The sequence below is a fragment of the Narcine bancroftii genome, chromosome 4, assembly GCF_036971445.1.
Source record: "Narcine bancroftii isolate sNarBan1 chromosome 4, sNarBan1.hap1, whole genome shotgun sequence".
NCBI classification, from domain to species: domain Eukaryota; kingdom Metazoa; phylum Chordata; class Chondrichthyes; order Torpediniformes; family Narcinidae; genus Narcine; species Narcine bancroftii.
Window position 1 is genome coordinate 104,721,658 of NC_091472.1, and position 18,510 is coordinate 104,740,167.

Consider the following 18,510-nt stretch of genomic DNA (forward strand, 5'->3'; position numbering starts at 1 on the left):
CCACTACTCTGTTGTTCAGACGCCTGCCAACATTTTTCCATACCTCGATTAAGGGCTCAAGCCCGAAATGTTGGTTAAATATCTTTATCTTTGCTATATCAAGTACAGTTTGATCGGCTCAGTTTCTCCAGCATTGTGTTTTTACTTCAACCACAGTGTTTCACCTCTTGAAAGCTAAGCTGTAGTTGATGAAGAGTATTGCAGTAGTGTAGGTGATCCAGAGTGGAGTGAAGAACTAGTGACATTGCATCTGCTGTGGAGCAATTGCAACAACAAGCAAATTGCAGTGGGTCCAGATTTTCATTTAGGTGCCAGTTAATTCTGGCCAACCTCTCAAAGCATTTCAACACTGTAGATGTGAGTGCTACTGGGTGATACGCATTGAGGCAGCTCAACCCGCTCTTCTTGGGCAGTGGGATAATCGATGCCCTTTTGAAGCAGGTGGGAACCTCAGACGGCAGCAATGAGAGACAAAATATCTATGAGCATCCTGGCTAGTTGGTTGGCACACATTTACAGTACCCTACCACACATGCCATCAGGGCCTGACGTTTTACGAGGGTTCACTATCTTGAAGGATAATCTGACATTAGCCTCAGAGACAGATATCACAGTGTTGTTAGCTTCAATAGGGATCAACAAGACAGTCCAAACAGAAACGAAGTAAATTATTGGAAAAAATTTATATAGTAAAATCTCTGTTATTCAAGCAACTGGCGAGAAAGAAATTGCAGAAAATAAATAGGTAAAAAATACAAAACTTTTAATTGGCGCTCCCTTGCGGTTAGTTTGCCAATCACGCAACCTCAAGCAACCAGAAAATTCACTTCTCTACCAATCCCCATAGGTGTCAGGCAATGGGGGGTTTATTGAATATATTTAATTTATATATCTTCATATATGCATGCAATTTGTAAGTGCTGTATATTGTTTGTTGGAGGACCGAGGCCGGGGCCGCCGCCTCCCCCTCGCTTTTGCCCGGATCAGGGCCGCCGCCGCCTACCTTCTGCTCGGACTGGGGCTGGGGCCGCCGTCGCCTTCCCTGTGCCCGGACCGGGGCCGCCGCCTCCTTCTTTCTGCCCGGACCGGGGCCTCCGCCTGCTTCACTCTGCCAAGGCCGGGGCCACCACCTCCCCCTCGCTTCTGCCCGGACCGGGGCCTCTGCCTGCCTCACTCTACCGAGGCCAGGGCCTCTGCCTCCCCCTCGCTTTTGCCCGGATTGGGGCCGCCGCCTCCTACCTTCTGCTCGGACTGGGGCTGGGGCCGCCGCTGCCTTCCCTGTGTCCAGACCGGGGCCGCCGCCTCCTTCTTTCTGCCCGGACCGAGGCCTCTGCCTGCTTCACTCTGCCAAGGCCGGGGCCACCGCCTCCCCCTCGCTTTTTACATTTTACACGCAGCAGTAAGAAAATGTGTGACTCGGTCAACCCCGTCAGAATCCAACCGGGTCCCTGACCTATCTCAGAGATAGTTAGACAACCCAATTAAACTTACCTAGGCCATGTCCACAGGTGATTTGCGACCAGGTATGGTCCGACCTAGGAGGAGGGGCAGGCCCCTCCAGCCCGGGTAAGAAGCCTGCATAGGAGAAGGCCACTCCGATATAAAACCTACGACCCAAGGACCTCGCTGCCACGTCCCAGCTTGCTTGGCCACGGCACACGAAACATGGGTGTAAAGGGTGGGGCCAGTACTGCGCACACTGCACTCCACCTAAAAGCTCCTTTGCGCAGGCCCGAGGACAGGTCCACGTCCTCCCCCTCCACGTCCTCCCCCTCCACGTCCACCCCCTCCACGTCCACCCCCTCCACGTCCACCCCCTCCACGTCCACCCCCTCCACGTCCACCCCCTCCACGTCCACCCCCTCCACGTCCACCCCCTCCACGTCCACCCCCTCCACGTCCACCCCCTCCACGTCCACCCCCTCCACGTCCACCCCCTCCACGTCCACCCCCTCCACGTCCACCCCCTCCACGTCCACCCCCTCCACGTCCACCCCCTCCACGTCCACCCCCTCCACGTCCACCCCCTCCACGTCCACCCCCTCCACGTCCACCCCCTCCACGTCCACCCCCTCAAAAGATGCTCACAAACTCAAGCTAGCATGCTGGAACATCAGAACCATGCTAGACAAGGCTGAGAGCCACCGACCTGAACGTCGGTCTGCCCTCATCGCACATGAACTCCTCAGACTTGACATCCACATAGCCGCTCTCAGTGAAGTCCGCCTTGCAGATGTAGGCAGCTTCCAAGAACGCGGCGCGGGCTACACACTCTACCGGTCTGGCAAGCCTATGGATGAACAACGCCTATCTGGTGTAGGCTTCATGGTCAAGAACTCCATTGCCTCCAAACTCGAAAACCTCCCGACAGGCCACTCAGACCGGATCATGTCCATGCGACTCCCCCTTCAAAACAAGCGTCGCATCACTCTCATCAGTGTCTATGCTCCAACCCTCCAGGCGGAACCAGCAGAAAAGGACAAGTTCTACACTGACCTGCGCAACCTCATTCAACGCACCCCTACAGCCGACAAGGTTGTCATCCTTGGCGACTTCAACGCTCGCGTCGGCAAAGACTCAGAAACCTGGCCAGGAATCCTGGGCAACCATGGGGTCGGCAAGTGCAACGACAACAGGTGCCTCCTGTTGGAGCTCTGCGCAGAACAGCGGCTTGTCATTACAAACACACTTTTTCAGCAGAGGGACAGCCTGAAGACTACCTGGATGCATCCCCGATCCAAACACTGGCACCTCCTGGACTACGTCCTGGTGCGAGAAAGAGACAAACGAGATATGCTCCACACCAAGGTCATGCCCAGCGCGGAATGCCACACTGACCACCGGCTGGTTCGCTGCAAGCTCAACCTTCACTTCAAGCCAAAGTCCAGGAACAGTAAAGCCCCCAGAAAGAAGTTCAATGTTGGAAACTTGCAGTCAGACGAAGTGAGAGGAAACTTCCAGGCAAACCTCAAAGCAAAGCTCGAGGATTCAATCCGCCTCACAGACTCGTCCCTTGAAACCCTTTGGGATCAGCTGAAGACTGCCATACTGTAATCCACTGAAGAGGTACTGGGCTTCTCATCCAGGAAAAACAAGGACTGGTTCGACGAAAACAACCAGGAAATCCAGGAGCTGCTGGCAAAGAAGCGAGCTGCCCACCAGGCTGATCTTGCAAAGCCGTCCTGGCCAGAGAAGAAATGAGCCTTCCATCACACATGCAGCCATCTTCAGCGCAAACTCCGGGAGATCCAAAATGAGTGGTGGACTAGCCTCGCCAAACGAACTTAGCTCAGCGCGGACATTGGCGACTTCAGGGGTTTTTATGAGGCTCTAAAGGCTGTGTACAGCCCCTCACCCCAAGTCCAAAGCCTGCTGCGCAGCTCAGATGGCAAAGTCCTCCTCAGCGACAAGATCTCCATCCTCAACCGATGGTCAGAACACTTCCAATCTCTTTTCAGTGCCAACTGCTCAGTCCAAGAATCCGCCCTGCTCCAACTCCCTCAACAGCCCTTAAGGCTAGAGCTGGATGAGGTCCTCACCCGGGAAGAGACATATAAGGCAATTGAACAACTGAAAAGTGGCGAAGCAGCAGGTATGGATGGAATCCCCCCAGAGGTCTGGAAGGCTGGTGGCAAAACTCTGCATGCCTAACTGCATGAGTTTTTCAAGCTCTGCTGGGAGCAAGGAAAGCTGCCTCAGGACCTTCGTGATGCCATCATCATCACCCTGTACAAAAACAAAGGCGAGAAATCAGACTGCTCAAACTACAGGGGAATCACGCTGCTCTCCATTGCAAGCAAAATCTTCGCTAGGATTCTCCTAAATAGAATAATACCTAGTGTTGCCGAAAATGTCCTCCCAGAATCACAGTGTGGCTTTCACGCAAACAGAGGAACTACTGACATGCTCTTTGCCCTCAGACAGCTCCAAGAAAAGTGCAGAGAACAAAACAAAGGACACTATATCACCTTTGTTGACCTCACCAAAGCTTTTGACACCGTGAGCAGGAAAGGGCTTTGGCAAATACTAGAGCGCCTCGGATGCCCCCCAAAGTTCCTCAACATGGTTATCCAACTGCACAAAAACCAACAAGGTCGGGTTAGATACAGCAATGAGCTCTCTGAACCCTTCTCCATTGACAACGGCGTGAAGCAAGGCTGCGTCCTCGCACCAACCCTCTTTACTATCTTCTTCAGCATGATGCTGAAACAAGCCATGAAAGACCTCAACAATGAAGATGCTGTTTACATCCGGTACCGCACGGATAGCAGTCTCTTCAATCTGAGGCACCTGCAAGCTCACACCAAGACACAAGAGCAACTTGTCCGTGAGCTACTCTTTGCAGATGATGCTGCTCTAGTTGCCCATTCAGAGCCAGCTCTTCAGCACTTGACATCCTGTTCAGCCTGAAGAAAACTGAGGTCCTCCATCAGCCAGCTCCCCACCATGACTACCAGCACCCCCACATCTCCATCGGGCACACAAAACTCAAAATGGTCAACCAGTTTACCTATCCCGGCTGCACCATTTCATCGGATGCAAGGATCGACAACGAGATAGACAACAGACTCACCAAGGCAAATAGTGCCTTTGGAAGACTACACAAAAGAGTCTGAAAAAACAACCAACTGAAAAACCTCACAAAGATTAGCATGTACAGAGCCATTGTCATACCCACACTCCTGTTCGGCTCCGAATCATGGGTCCTCTACCGGCATCACCTACAGCTCTTAGAACACATCCACCAGCGTTGTCTCCGCTCCATCCTCAACATTCATTGGAGCGACTTCATCTCGAACATCGAAGTACTCGAGATGGCAGAGGCCAACAGCATCGAATCCACGCTGCTGAAGATTCAACTGTGCTGGGTAGGTCACGTCTCCAGAATAGAGGACCATCGCCTTCCCAAGATCGTGTTATATGGCGAGCTCTCCACTGGCCACCGAGACAGAGGTGCCCCAAAGAAGAGGTACAAGGACTGCCTAAAGAAATCTCTTGGTGCCTGCCACATTGACCACCGCCAGTGGGCTGATATCGCCTCAAACTGTGCATCTTGGCGCCTCACAGTTTGGCGGGCAGCAACCTCCTTTGAAGAAGACCGCAGAGCCCACCTCACTGACAAAAGACAAGGAGGAAAAACCCAACACCCAACCCCAACCAACCAATTTTCCCTTGGAACCGCTGCAACCGTGTCTGCCTGTCCCGCATCGGACTTGTCAGCCACAAACGAGCCTGCAGCTGACGTGGACATTACCCCTCCATAAATCTTTGTCCGCGAAGCCAAGCCAAAGATATTGTGTGTGTGTATATATATATCTGTTTAATATATAAATTTAAATTTTTTAATTGAGAAATTTTAAATTTAGACATTCAGCACAGTAACAGACCCTCCAGCCCAAGAGCTCATGCCACCCAATTAGCCTACAACCCTGGTACATTTTGAAAGGTGGGAGTGCCCAGAGGAAACCCATGCACACACATGGAGAACTTACTGACAGTGCGGGATGCAAATCTGGGTCTCTGCCACTAACCACTACACTTGAACCCTTTCTCATACTGATAATGCTCAATCCAATGAGTTATAGGGTTATACAGTGAGGAAAGAAGCCCTTCGGCTTAACTTGCCAACCAAAAAAGTCTGACACACCCTAATCCCACCTGCCTGCATCTGGCCCATATCTATTTTGTAACTGTTTCTAAAACATTGCAAGAGTACCTGCCTCAACCACCTCCTCCGTCAGCTCGATCCATGCACCCATCACCCTCTGTAAAAAGAGTTATCCCTCAGGTTCATGTTAAATCTCTCCCCCTTCATCTTAAACCTGTGTCCTCCAGATACCAACTCCCCTACTATGGGCAAAAGACTCCGTGCCTCTATTCCTCTCGTGATTTTGTTCACCTCTGTTAAATCACATCTCACCCTCCTGCACACCAAGGAATAAAGCTCAGGCCCCAGAGTCATAGAGTTCCTCCAGCAGATCACATTCAACTGATTCTGGTCCAATTGTTGATCTTTTGTATCCTCCATCTTTTAAGAAATTAGAGGCATTGGTGTGCTTACTTGACCGTATATGGTTGGTCTATGTCAAGTCATTAGTTGCCACACAATCTACTGTGTTTCAGCAAGATATAGGGGAACAGAGGTGTGGCCTCCAACCTCTCTCCTGAAGTCTACGATCAGTTCCCTGCCCTACTGATGTTCAGAGGTCACCAAAGTAGATCTATCTTTAATAAAATGCCACTTGGAGAAAGCAGAAATAAGGGAAGGAAGAAGCAACCCCTTCTGCCATCTCTTCCAACTAATGAGAATACCAATAATTTGTTTATTACTTCTAATTGCCTACAAGGACTCCTTTTCTCTTGATTGCACCAACTGATAAAGATCGCAGATTATTCACAGACATCCCCTTCCCTTTGGGGATTCCAGATTTCCAAGATCCTTTGCATGATGCAGTGCTGTCCACATGACACAGTTTCAAGGGTGCTATGCCGTCTGCAGAGCTGTGGGAAGTTCTGAGGCCACATAAAATGTGTGGAAAATGGAGTGTTTCACCCCAACATCATCCTTTGTAACAGTCTTTTTATCTGAGATCCTGATGTTATCTCCCACACCAACACCCCCCCCCCCCCCCGCAATAGGATCATTATTCCTGGCTGGAACTTTGTTACAGCCTCTTGTTCTAAGATCACAGCGCCCAATGAAACCTATCCCTCCCCAGTCTATACCCACAGCAATCCCCCCCACTAATCCATCCCCAATCCTTCCTCTCCCTCCCCAAACCATCTCCAGAACCTCCCCTCCCTTCCAAACCCACAGCAGACCACAACCTCAGTCCTTCCCCAACCCACAACCCCAATTCTCCACTATCCCATCAATCCATCCCATCCCTCCCTGCCCAACCCACATCCCAAGTCCCTCCCCTCTGTCCCCAACCCATCCCCTGTCCTTCCCGTCCCTCCCCAACCCATCCCTTGTCCTTCCCATCCCTCCCCAACCCATCCCTTGTCCTTCCCATCCTTCCCCAACCCATGCCCTGTCCTTCCCATCCCTCCCCAACCCATCCCCAGTCTCTCCCCTCTCTCCCCAAACCACAGCAACCCAGTACCCCAGAGCCAAAGGGTTACGGATTCAAGCTAAGTCCAGCAGCTGCTCATAGCTGTCCTGTCCACACCCAGTTGTGTATCCTTGCAATTCCTAGCCTAATGCTTCAGCATAACGAATGAGAAGACCTTTGCTTACCTGGAGCACAGGTGGAGCCTCTTGCCATTTGATTACCTTGGCCAGTTCACTGACTTTTGAGCGTAGGCATTTTAGCTTCTCCCCCCTGTTTTTGGCCTCGCACTACAAGTCAATAACCAAGAACAAAAGTGTTAGTCAACCCACTACCTCACTGTGCATCCAGCTAAAATGCTATTGAAGGAATATTAAAGAACAGGAGTGTGATAGTAAGCCATTGAACTTGCAATTTTGGAAATATAACAACTTTGGAAAAAAGAGAATAGTGCTGAAGTTTCAGTCGACTCATCTTCACTAAACAAATTGAAGAAGAGGGTTTAGCAGAAGACAAACAGAAGGTCAATCCAAGAATAGTTTGTGACAAAGTGCAAAGAGAAGCAAAGCTATACGATAATAAGATAATAACTGGACTAATTGTACAACTGCACAGTAAATTTCTATTTGCCAGGAATATCAAATCAGGAACCCTAAATATGAAGCAGTTACCAATACATATAATAAAGTAGTTAGGAGAAATTTAACCCAGAATATAATGAATGTGCAGAGTTCTCTACCTCTAGGACTGGATTATATGGATTTACTTTAGGGGAAAATAGGTAATTATACAAGGGAGAAAGGAGCAGAAGGATATTCAGATAAGGTATAAAAAAAAAGGATAATTAAGTTCCACAAAAATCGTTTGGATGTTTAATTTCTCCTTTCTTTGCTGAATTTGTTTTTTTTTTAAATAACTCAAACATCTCTAGGACACAGGACGGGCCAACCATAAAAGAATAGAAAAATCTGTATGACCTGTTCATCATCAGCTTCAAATTCAGAATAGTGAGCACAGCCAGGTAAAGCCACATGTTGTGTGCACAGGAAACTAATCTGAGCAGATTCCATGCTAAGGGTCTCTGCTTCACCACATCAAGGCTATTAGTGACCCGAAATATAATAGTGGTGTCATGAAATGTTGATGCCGGTCTTCTAACCTTCGTTATTTCCAAAGGAGCCCAGTGCTAAGTGCCTAAAGAAGTTTGGCCATTTCATTATGCATAACCAATATTTAATACACTGCACAAAATGCACTGGGTGGCTGCTCTCAGAGGATCCTACAGCAATGATCCAACATTGCAAGGCCTCTTGCTCTGTGCAGACTGAACAACTCCACTCAACAAGACATTTGCTGTTGGCATCTTGGCTTCCCATTTGTATATCCAGCAAATTTCATCACTGACTTTGCATCACTTGAATGAATAGGTGTTGGTCAACATTGAAAATTTCATATAGCAGAACTTTGAGTTGTTCTAGAATTGTCTTTTGTGACCTACCTGGAATTCCTGCAATCGTATTTCCATTCTCTGGCTGTCATTCAAGTTGTTGATCATTTCATTCATTTCAGAGACACAACATTTGGACCAAATGTCTATCTCATCGCCAATGCTCAACACATCCTCCCATCGTGCAAGGCTCACCCTTAGCCTTTCAATGTTAGCGTCGAGTCTCTCAGATACCTGCAAAAGGAAGGTGTATTTTGTTTGCTGTTAATATATGTGGCTGCTCTGAATATGAACAAATGTTCCAGCCAAATCAATCAATTCAAATTTGATGATGATACCATGGTAGTGGGTTGTATATTAAAGGATGAATAGTTAGAGTACAGTAGGGAGATTAAAAATTAGGCTGAAAGATGTACAAACAAATTCCCACTCAATGACACCAAAGACATTAGGAAAGGAAAACCAGAGATGCACAATCCAGTGATCATTGTGGAATCAGAGGAGGATAAGGATGAGCAAATTTAAACCTTTCCAGGACCATCATACTAACATGATCAAAAATAAAGCACGTTAACACCTTTACTTCCTCAGAGTTTGCAGAGCTTCAGTATGTCATCATAAACCTTGACAAACTTCTACTGATGCGTAGTGGAAAGTGTGCTGACTGACTGCATCACAATATCTCTGAGTGGAAAGCCCTGTAAAAGGTACAGCTCAGTCCATCACAGGCAAACTCTCCCCACCATCAAGGAAATCTCATGGAACTCTAATGTCAGAGAGCAGCAGCAATCATCAAGGATCCGCATCACCCAGGACATGCTCTATTCTCCTGCTGCCAACAGAAAAGAGGTATAGGAACAGCTGCTACCTTCAACTATCAGATTCTTCAACAACAGACTAAATCAGAGATTCATTTAAGGAATCTTACTTTGGACATTATTTATTATTGAACATTCATTTTTTTATGTATTACAGTCAGTTTGTTTACAGTTATTTATTTGTTTACATCTTTATTCTTGAGTACATTTTGAGTACAATTTCCGACAAGTAGGAATTCTGCCTGGCCTGTAGGAAAAGGAATCTCAGGGTTATATGTTATGTCATGTATGTACACTGGCGATAAATTTGAACTTTTGAATCGATTCTTTGCATCTATGACCTAATCAGTTAAAGAATCTCTAACTTTGTGAGGGTTGAGGAATGATTACTTAATTTAAACTTCAAACTGTTTGAAGTTTATTTTCCAGCAATCCAGGGAATCCCACATGAATCTCACAGTGTAATAACAGAGCCACATACAAAATAGACATTAATAGGATCAGGTTGTGGATTTAAGATGTCCTCTACTATCTAGGACAGCTAATATGAAAGAAGGGCTGACATTATAACGGAGACCTTTTTACCACTGGATTCAACAACATTATCCCTCAAGACTCCCACATAAGTTGATGGAGTGGTTAAGAAGGCACATGGTGTGCTGATCTTCTTTAGTCAGGGAATTGAGTTCAAGAGCCATGAAGAAAGGTTGCTCTATAAAACTCTCATTAGACCACACAGAGAATTGCATTCAGTTCTGGACACCTCATGACAGGAAGAACGTAGATGCTTTGGAGAGGATGCAGAGAAGATTTACCTGTGGCCAGGATTTGAGAACATGGGCTTTTCTCTTTGGAGTAATGAAGGATGAGAGGTGACTTAATAGATGCATATAAGATTATGAGGGGCTTGGGTAGAGAGAACCCTTTTCCTGGGTGACGAAAGCAAATACCCGAGGGCATATGTTTTAGAGGAGTGGAGGAAAGTGGGGAGATATTCGAGGTAGGTTATTTACAGAGAGTGTTGGTGCCTGGAATGCATTTCCGGGGGTGGTGGTGGAGGCTGGTACATGGATGTAATAAAAATAAGAGGGTTATAGATGAGAGGTTGGGAAGATTGAGACTTTTGAGGAGTTTGTTTCCATAGATCAGCACAGCAGCATGGGCTGAAGAGCCTGTTCTGTGGTGAAGTATTATATATTGTAAAAGCAAAGAAAGGATTCAAATCACATCCTTACATCCAGCCACTGGTCTAAGATAGTGTCCAGATCCTCTTTGAGTGGTCCTGGGTCACAGCCATGAATTTTCTTCAGTTCAGCCAGCAGGTGCTTGCCTTTCAGTGTGAATCCATCCAGTTGCTCCTGGTTCACGCTTAACTCCGACTTCACCACCTCATGCTGTCCAACAAACAGAAGGAATCAGAGAAAGGCTTTACTTGGCATCTGTCCCTGCCCTTAATATTACCCAGCTGGATCTTCTGCAGGAATTCTCCGTAATGAGATTAGTGAAGTGCCAAAAGTGATGGACTCAACAGTTGAAACAGAACTTTCCCCGAAGACTTGCCTCAATCTCACTCCCATGTTTGACCAGGAGAAAGTACAAGATCCCAAAGAAATAAAATACTCCCAGATTTAGTCAAATTCTCATCTTTGCAGCATGTCTCAGGCTTATTCCTAAAGTGATCTGTGGTGTTGCTCAGATTTTCAAGTCTGCCACCCTTGTAAATGCAGCACGAGATGCCTAAACTAAACCTTGTAAAAGAAAGATTTACAAAGTTCAACAAGTCAGACAGTGTCACATTTGTGCAACAATGAGCTGCTGGTCAGACTCAATGGGTCAGGCAGCATCCATGGGGAGAAATGCTCAATCAGTGTTTCGGGTTGGGGCCCCATGTTATGAATAAATTATAAAGGGGCGCCATAATTTACGTGAAAAGGGAAATAAAAATATTCAGAAAAAAGGGAAAGAAATTGGGCAGTGGCCAAGAGGTGACAAGGTATTGGACAGATGGTAGGAGAAGTGAAGAGATAGGAAGAGAGAGAAACCATAGGTTGAGGAGGGAGGGAGTTAAAGAGAAAAGCAAGTACAGACAGGTAAAGAAGAGATGGAATCAGTGGGACCAGTTGTAAGAGGTTGGAGTTACCTCAGTCATGTTTCTATTTGTGTTCCAATACAATGAACTATTCACTTTGTTATCCAGAACCATAGGCCTCAATCTCAGACACTGAACAGAGGTTATAGGGAACAGATGGGTAAGTGGGCCAGACCAGCAGAGCAGGCTTGACAGCCCAGATGGCAAACTCCTGCTCTTTCATGCTAACAAATAATATTTCAGTTTTATCTTAAGGGAAGGAGCAAAGGTAGTTTCATGAAGTTGTTCTCAAATATAGGTGAGTAATTGAAAAAATCCCCAAATCATAGTTTAAATGCTCTGGCTAGGTTACATTATTTTCCAGTTCGATTTGGGTCACGACACACAGGGAAAAATGCTAAAAGGGTTAACAATGCTGAAGAGCACCTACCCGGGACAATGTTCTCTTTAAGTCCTCTTGGTCCAGCAGACTTGATTTGACCACTGCTGTAACTTCTGAATTTTCAACCACTTTGAGAAGAGAAGATCTGGTACTTTGATAATCCCTCATGAGGGCAATCAGACAGCTGCTTTGATCCTGACTGTCATGAGGAAACAATTAGTCCATGTGAACACTGAATTAATTTATTTTACATAAGCCGCAAAAAAATGAGAATCTTATTTTAAACATGAATTTCTTGCAACTTTCTTTTAAATCTGCAGTAATACTGGGAGAACCCTTGGAGAAAACAGCCCAATTGTTTGGCCAATTTCCCAGAGGAAGGCAGAGAGACATTGTTCATTGAAAATGAACCTTACAATCATACCAGTGGTGACAGATGAGTTAACCTCGAGGCCTCTGAATGGACGATGGGCAGTCAACACACACTCCTGTCAGAGCTTGCAACTGAAGGATTTTGCATTGATGTGCACACACAGGCCTCAGTATGGCTTTGTGGAAGGCCTTGTGATGAGAGCATCCACCACAGTGACCAATTAATATGGCACTTCCAAGAGCTCTTGCAGTTTTTATAAATTACCAGCCACTTCATCCAAATCCAAGGAAGGCCCAATGTGCAGAACACGGAACATTACAGTAGTGTGGGCCCTTCTACTCCACATCAAATCTAACCCCTCCCTCACAGTCCAAAACGGCCTATTTTTCATACATCTACCAGCAGGTGCCAATAATGTTTTTCTGCACATTATTTGAAACTACTGTGAACTTTTGAAATGCCCCATCTCTCTCACTGCTTTGCAAGTGCATGTCAAATACCATAAGTGTCATTGCCTTAAAAAAAAAGAAAAATACAAAATGCTGGAGAAGCTCAGCAGGTCAAAGAATGTCTTTTATGTAGCAAATGCAAAGATACATAGCTGACGTTTCAGGCTTGACCCCTTCATCAAAGTATGGGAAAATGCCGGCAAGCATCAGAACAAAATAGGAGGGGGGGGGGAGGCAGGAAATGATAGGTGGAGAAAGGAGGGAGTGGACAGCAGTAATGGTGGGGAGGAGGATATGGTAGGGCTGTGTGGGTGAAAGAACTGGAAGGACAGGAAAGAGGGAGTGGGAAGAAAAGGCGAGCAGGTTTAATGTAAAGCAGTAAAGTCGGTGTTCATGCTGTGTGGCTGGAGGGTGCGCAGCCAGAAAATAATGTGTTGTTCCTCAATCTGCAGGCAGTCAGGGTGGGACAGTACACAAGGTCATGGACAGATATGTGACCCGGAAATAAAATAGTTGCCTTAATAAAACAGCATATTGTTATCTTATTAATGGAAAGTGGGCTTCACTAGTAAGTAGGGCCAGCTTGTTATTGCCTATTCCTCATTGCCATTGAGAGCTGCCTTCATGAACTGCTCTTTATGTAATGTTATTACATGAAGCTCCTGAGCTTGGTGTCAAGTGTGGGTTATTCACTGCAAGATATGTAGCTGTGACCTGCACTTACAGCCACACTATTTATATGGTAGAGGAAATAACATTTCTGGTCTATGGTAAACCACAGGCTGTCAAGAGTGAGGGACCTGGTGATAGTAATGTTGATGAACATCTGTATCAGTGAATAGACCCTACACTGTTGGATTATTGTCCAGTACACTGTGATGTGAACACTACAGCTCACTGTCCAGATTTCAGACTTTACACAGCTAAAACGCTTGAGCATGTTGACATTAAGAAAGAAGGTGCGCTGGAGTTTTTGAAAGCATGAAGTTAGATCAGTCTTCAGACAAGACAGGATTTACCCAAGGCTATTATGGGAAGTGAGGGAGGAGATTGCTGAGCCACTAGCAATGATCTTCGGATCATCAGTGGTGTCAGGAGAAGTACCAGAGGTTTGGAGAACTTGAAATGTCCTATTGTACAAGAAAGGAAGTAGAGATAACATAGGAAATTACAGACCAGTGAGTCTTACTTCATAGAACACAGAACATTACAGCACAGTGCAGGCCCTTCAGTCCTCGATGTTGTGCTGACCTACATATTCCTACAAAAAAAAACCCTTCCTAGCATGCAACCCTCTACTTTTCATTCATCCATGTGCCTCTGTAAGAGACTACCATCCCTGGCAATGCATTCCAGACACCCACAACTCTCTGGCTTACCCCTGTTATCTTCTCTAAACTTTCCTCCCATCACTTTGTATAGACGTCCTCTGCTGTTTGCCATTCCTGCCATTTGTCAAAGGTGCTGCCTGTCCACCTTATTCCAGAATCTTGTAGGCCTCCATTAAGTCACCTCTCATCCTTTTCATTCCAAAGAGAAAAGTCAGCCTAAAAAGGCTTATTTTCCTGGTAAATCTCCCTTGTACCCTCTCCATAGCTTCCATATACTTCCTATAATGAGGTGACCAGAACTGAATGCAATACTCTTTTAAATTGTTGGAGAAGATCCTGAAAAAAAGGATTTACAAGAGAGGCATAATCTGATTAGGGATAGTCATCATGGCTTCATTGGGGGAAGGCTGTGTCTCATGAGCCAGATTGAATTCTTTGAGGATGTAACAAAGCACATTGATGCAGGTAGAGCATTGGAAATAGCATACATGGATTTCAGTAAGGCACTTGATAAGGTTCCCCATGCAAGGCTCATTCAGAAAGTAAGGAGGCATGGGATCCAAGGAAGCCTTGCTTTGTGGATACAGAATTTCCTTGCCCAGGGTGGTTGTAGATGGTTCATATTCTGAAAGAAGGTCAGTGGCCAGCGGTGTTTCACAGGGATCTGTTCTGGGACCCCTCTCTTTGTGATTTATAAAAATGACCAGGACCTTAATAGACTAATACCTAGTGTCGCCGAAAATGTCCTCCCAGAATCACAGTGTGGCTTTCGCGCAAACAGAGGAACTACTGACATGCTCTTTGCCCTCAGACAGCTCCAAGAAAAGTGCAGAGAACAAAACAAAGGACTCTACATCACCTTTGTTGACCTCACCAAAGCTTTTGACACCGTGAGCAGGAAAGGGCTTTGGCAAATACTAGAGCGCCTCGGATGCCCCCCAAAGTTCCTCAACATGGTTATCCAACTGCACGAAAACCAACAAGGTCGGGTCAGATACAACAATGAGCTCTCCGAACCCTTCTCCATTGACAACGGCGTGAAGCAAGGCTGCGTCCTCGCACCAAACCTCTTTACTATCTTCTTCAGCATGATGCTGAAACAAGCCATGAAAGACCTCAACAATGAAGATGCTGTTTACATCCGGTACCGCACGGATGGCAGTCTCTTCAATCTGAGGCGCCTGCAAGCTCACACCAAGACACAAGAGCAACTTATCCGTGAACTACTCTTTGCAGACAATGCCGCTTTAGTTGCCCATTCAGAGCCAGCTCTCCAGCGCATGACGTCCTGTTTTGCGGAAACTGCCAAAATGTTTGGCCTGGAAGTCAGCCTGAAGAAAACTGAGGTCCTCCATCAGCCAGCTCCCCACCATGACCACCTGTCCCCCCACATCTCCATCAGACACACAGAACTCAAAACGGTCAACCAGTTTACCTATCTCGGCTGCACCATTTCATCGGATGCAAGGATCGACAACGAGATAGACAACAGACTCACCAAGGCAAATAGCGCCTTTGGAAGATTACACAAAAGAGTCTGGAAAAACAACCACCTGAAGAAACACACAAAGATCAGTGCGTACAGAGCCGTTGTCATACCCACGCTCCTGTTCGGCTCCGAATCATGGGTCCTCTACCAGCATCACCTACGGCTCCTAGAACGCTTCCATCAGCGCTATCTCCGCTCCATCCTCAACATTCATTGGAATGACTTCATCACCAACATCGAAGTACTCGAACTGGCAGAGTCCACAAGCATCGAATCCATGCTGCTGAAGACCCAACTGCGCTGGATGGGTCACGTCTCCAGAATGGAGGACCATCGCCTTCCCAAGATCATGTTATATGGCGAGCTCTCCACTGGCCACCGAGACAGAGGTGCACCAAAGAAGAGGTACAAGGACTGCCTAAAGAAATCTCTTGGTGCCTGCCACATTGACCACCGCCAGTGGGCTGATATCGCCTCCAACCGTGCATCTTGGCGCCTCACAGTTCGGCGGGCAGCAACCTCCTTTGAAGAAGACTGCAGAGCCCACCTCACTGACAAAAGACAAAGGAGGAAAAACCCAACACCCAACCCCAACCAATTAATTTTCCCCTGCAACCGCTGCAACTGTGCCTGCCTGTCCCACATCGGACTTGTCAGTCACCAACAAACCTGCAGCAGGCGTGGACATACCCCTCCATAAATCTTCGTCCGCGAAGCCAAGCCAAAGAAGAAAAGAAGAAAGAGAAGAAATGACCAGGATGAGGAAGTGTAAGGCTGGGTTATGTAAATAGTCAGGAGAGTTGACAGAAATTACAAGGGATATTTAATCAGATGCAGAGCTGGACAGATGGAGTTTAACCCAGAAAATTGCAAAATTGTTCATTTGGGTAGGTCAAATTTGAAGCCAGAATGCAATGTTAATGGGAGGACTCTGAGCAGAGTGAACACACTAAGATATTCCCTCGAACCGTGATGGAGATTAGTGCAGAAATTGCAGGGGCCCTGGCAGAAATATTTAAAACGTCTTTAGCCATGGGTGTGGTGCCGCAGGATTGAAGGATAGCTCACGTTGTTCTGTTGTTTAAAAAAGGCTTCAAAAACAACCCTGGAAAAGGTTGAGAACCACTGTTCTAGCCAATTGTTAGAGTGAGGCCTGCACTGTGCTGAACATTTCTATTTTCTATAAATATTCCAATCTTGGATCTATCCAATTTTTTTGTCTCCTTCAGGAAAGGATATCTGCCATTCTGATCCAATCTAGCTGTGTGGTGATTCCTGAATACCACCCTTTGAATGAGCCCCAGAAAGCCTCTTGCTTACAACTGTGGATGGACAGCAAACACCATGCAACTTATATTCACAACAATGAATGAAGAAATACTAATATGTGACACACTCAGAAGAAATAAAAATAATCCACAGCTAATGTTAAATTCACTCTGAACATAATCAACTCAACTATAATTTTACATAATTGGATAATTCAATTGGTCTGAATATAAACGTAAATAAAGTTGGTCACGAATCGAAAAGGCAAGAATTCTGGGTCAATGCTATTTATTGGTTTTACCTTCTTCACGTCATTGATTTGTGTCACTAACCTCACCCCACTAATCATCTCTGGGTCACTGATCAGTTCCCTGTTCGTGAATTACTGATTAGTTTATTTGTCCTCTGTTCTACCATTGATTAAGTTTTGCAAGATTCGTCATTGATTAGTTTAACCATCCACATGCATCAATAAGCTATACTCACATCATCACTTGGGTTTACCAGTGTGTCATTGATTAGTTCAACAATCTGTGTGCCATTGATTAGAATTACAGTACAGGTGACTCCTACATTACAGTGGAGTTAGGCTCCTAGAAAGCCATTCTCTATACAATTTTCTATTTTCCATGGAATCTACGATAGAAGTGGAGATGGGTTTCTCTCAACAGTAAACATAGCTGCTGATTCATGGTCAGGAGACAATTTGCTTTGGAAACTAACAAAGCAATCTCTTCAGTGGCTAGTAGCTGCTTCTGCAGAGACAGGTAACTGCAGATTAATCTTCCAGCCTTCAGTTTGAATGGAAATACACATTTTTATATCCATACATGTATGAAATAGAGGTGGGATTTTTTTAATGCATCAGAATTTTGGGCAGTGAGTTTGAAAATTCTGTTGGGTAAATTTCTCTAATCTGAACGACCATAACATGAGGGGTCATCAGTACTTAAGACGCGGATTAATTTAACCATCTTCTGTCAATTAGTTCAAATGTCCTTGTGCAGATAATTGGATTTACAGTACTTCTGTCACTGATCAGATTAACCACCATCACATCATTTAATAGTCCTCCTTTTATTGATTAGTTTGACATTCTTGTATAATTTGATTTAGTCATGTCACGGATTAATTTTACCGTACTTACACATCATTGATCAGCTTTTTGGTGTCATTCCACATCACTGTCAGGAAATTAACTTCTTTCTCAGCTTCTGCAGCTAGCGACTTATCCTTCTCAGCAAGCTGCTTAGCTTTATCCATCAGCCAGTGCAACTCATGCTGCTGGGATTTGAGATCTTCCTCCAGGAGACTGAACCGTCTCAACCTATGGAAAAATATGGCAGTCTATGGTTAGTCTTAGGCAGCTCCTGGGCTTGACAGAACAAACCTCCAGATTCAAGGACAGGTTCTTTCCTACTGTTATCAAGACTCTTCACATGGATGAAAGATTACACCCTTGCTCTACTTTTCTTGACACTTCACTCTTTTACATTATACCTTTTGACACTCTCCTTTGACTCTGCACTTTTGTTTCTTATTGCATTACCTGCTGCAGTTAAATATGTGCTGACTTGCCTGGATAAGTTCTTCACTTAACCTCCACACATTTGGCAATAAACAATTCAAAGTCTTGCAGATCTACAAACATGTTTGACCTGATCATTCTCCTTTGGTTCTGGAACTCAGGCGAAGATTTGGTTTGGATCTTTTATGTCAATGAAGTATAATGAGTTCACAAAGCACAGGTCTTTGTGTCCCATCCAATATACTGGGCAGATTTCCTCCCCCCTCCCCAAAGACCCTCTGGC

General features: G+C 45.8%; 1 protein-coding gene across 15 annotated transcripts in view; it reads right to left on the reverse strand.

Annotated features, from left to right (window-relative positions):
* syne1b (spectrin repeat containing, nuclear envelope 1b) overlaps window positions 1-18,510 on the reverse strand; it is a 665,691-nt gene that overhangs the window by 406,022 nt on the left and 241,159 nt on the right. For all 15 annotated transcript variants that reach the window (XM_069932310.1, XM_069932313.1, XM_069932309.1 and 12 more), the window contains 5 exons: window positions 17,847-18,026; window positions 11,837-11,987; window positions 10,553-10,711; window positions 8,551-8,733; window positions 7,241-7,342 (listed from right to left, as the gene is read on the reverse strand). In XM_069932310.1, the coding sequence (XP_069788411.1) occupies window positions 7,241-7,342; window positions 8,551-8,733; window positions 10,553-10,711; window positions 11,837-11,987; window positions 17,847-18,026 (775 nt within the window). The remainder of the gene's footprint in view (window positions 1-7,240; window positions 7,343-8,550; window positions 8,734-10,552; window positions 10,712-11,836; window positions 11,988-17,846; window positions 18,027-18,510) is intronic.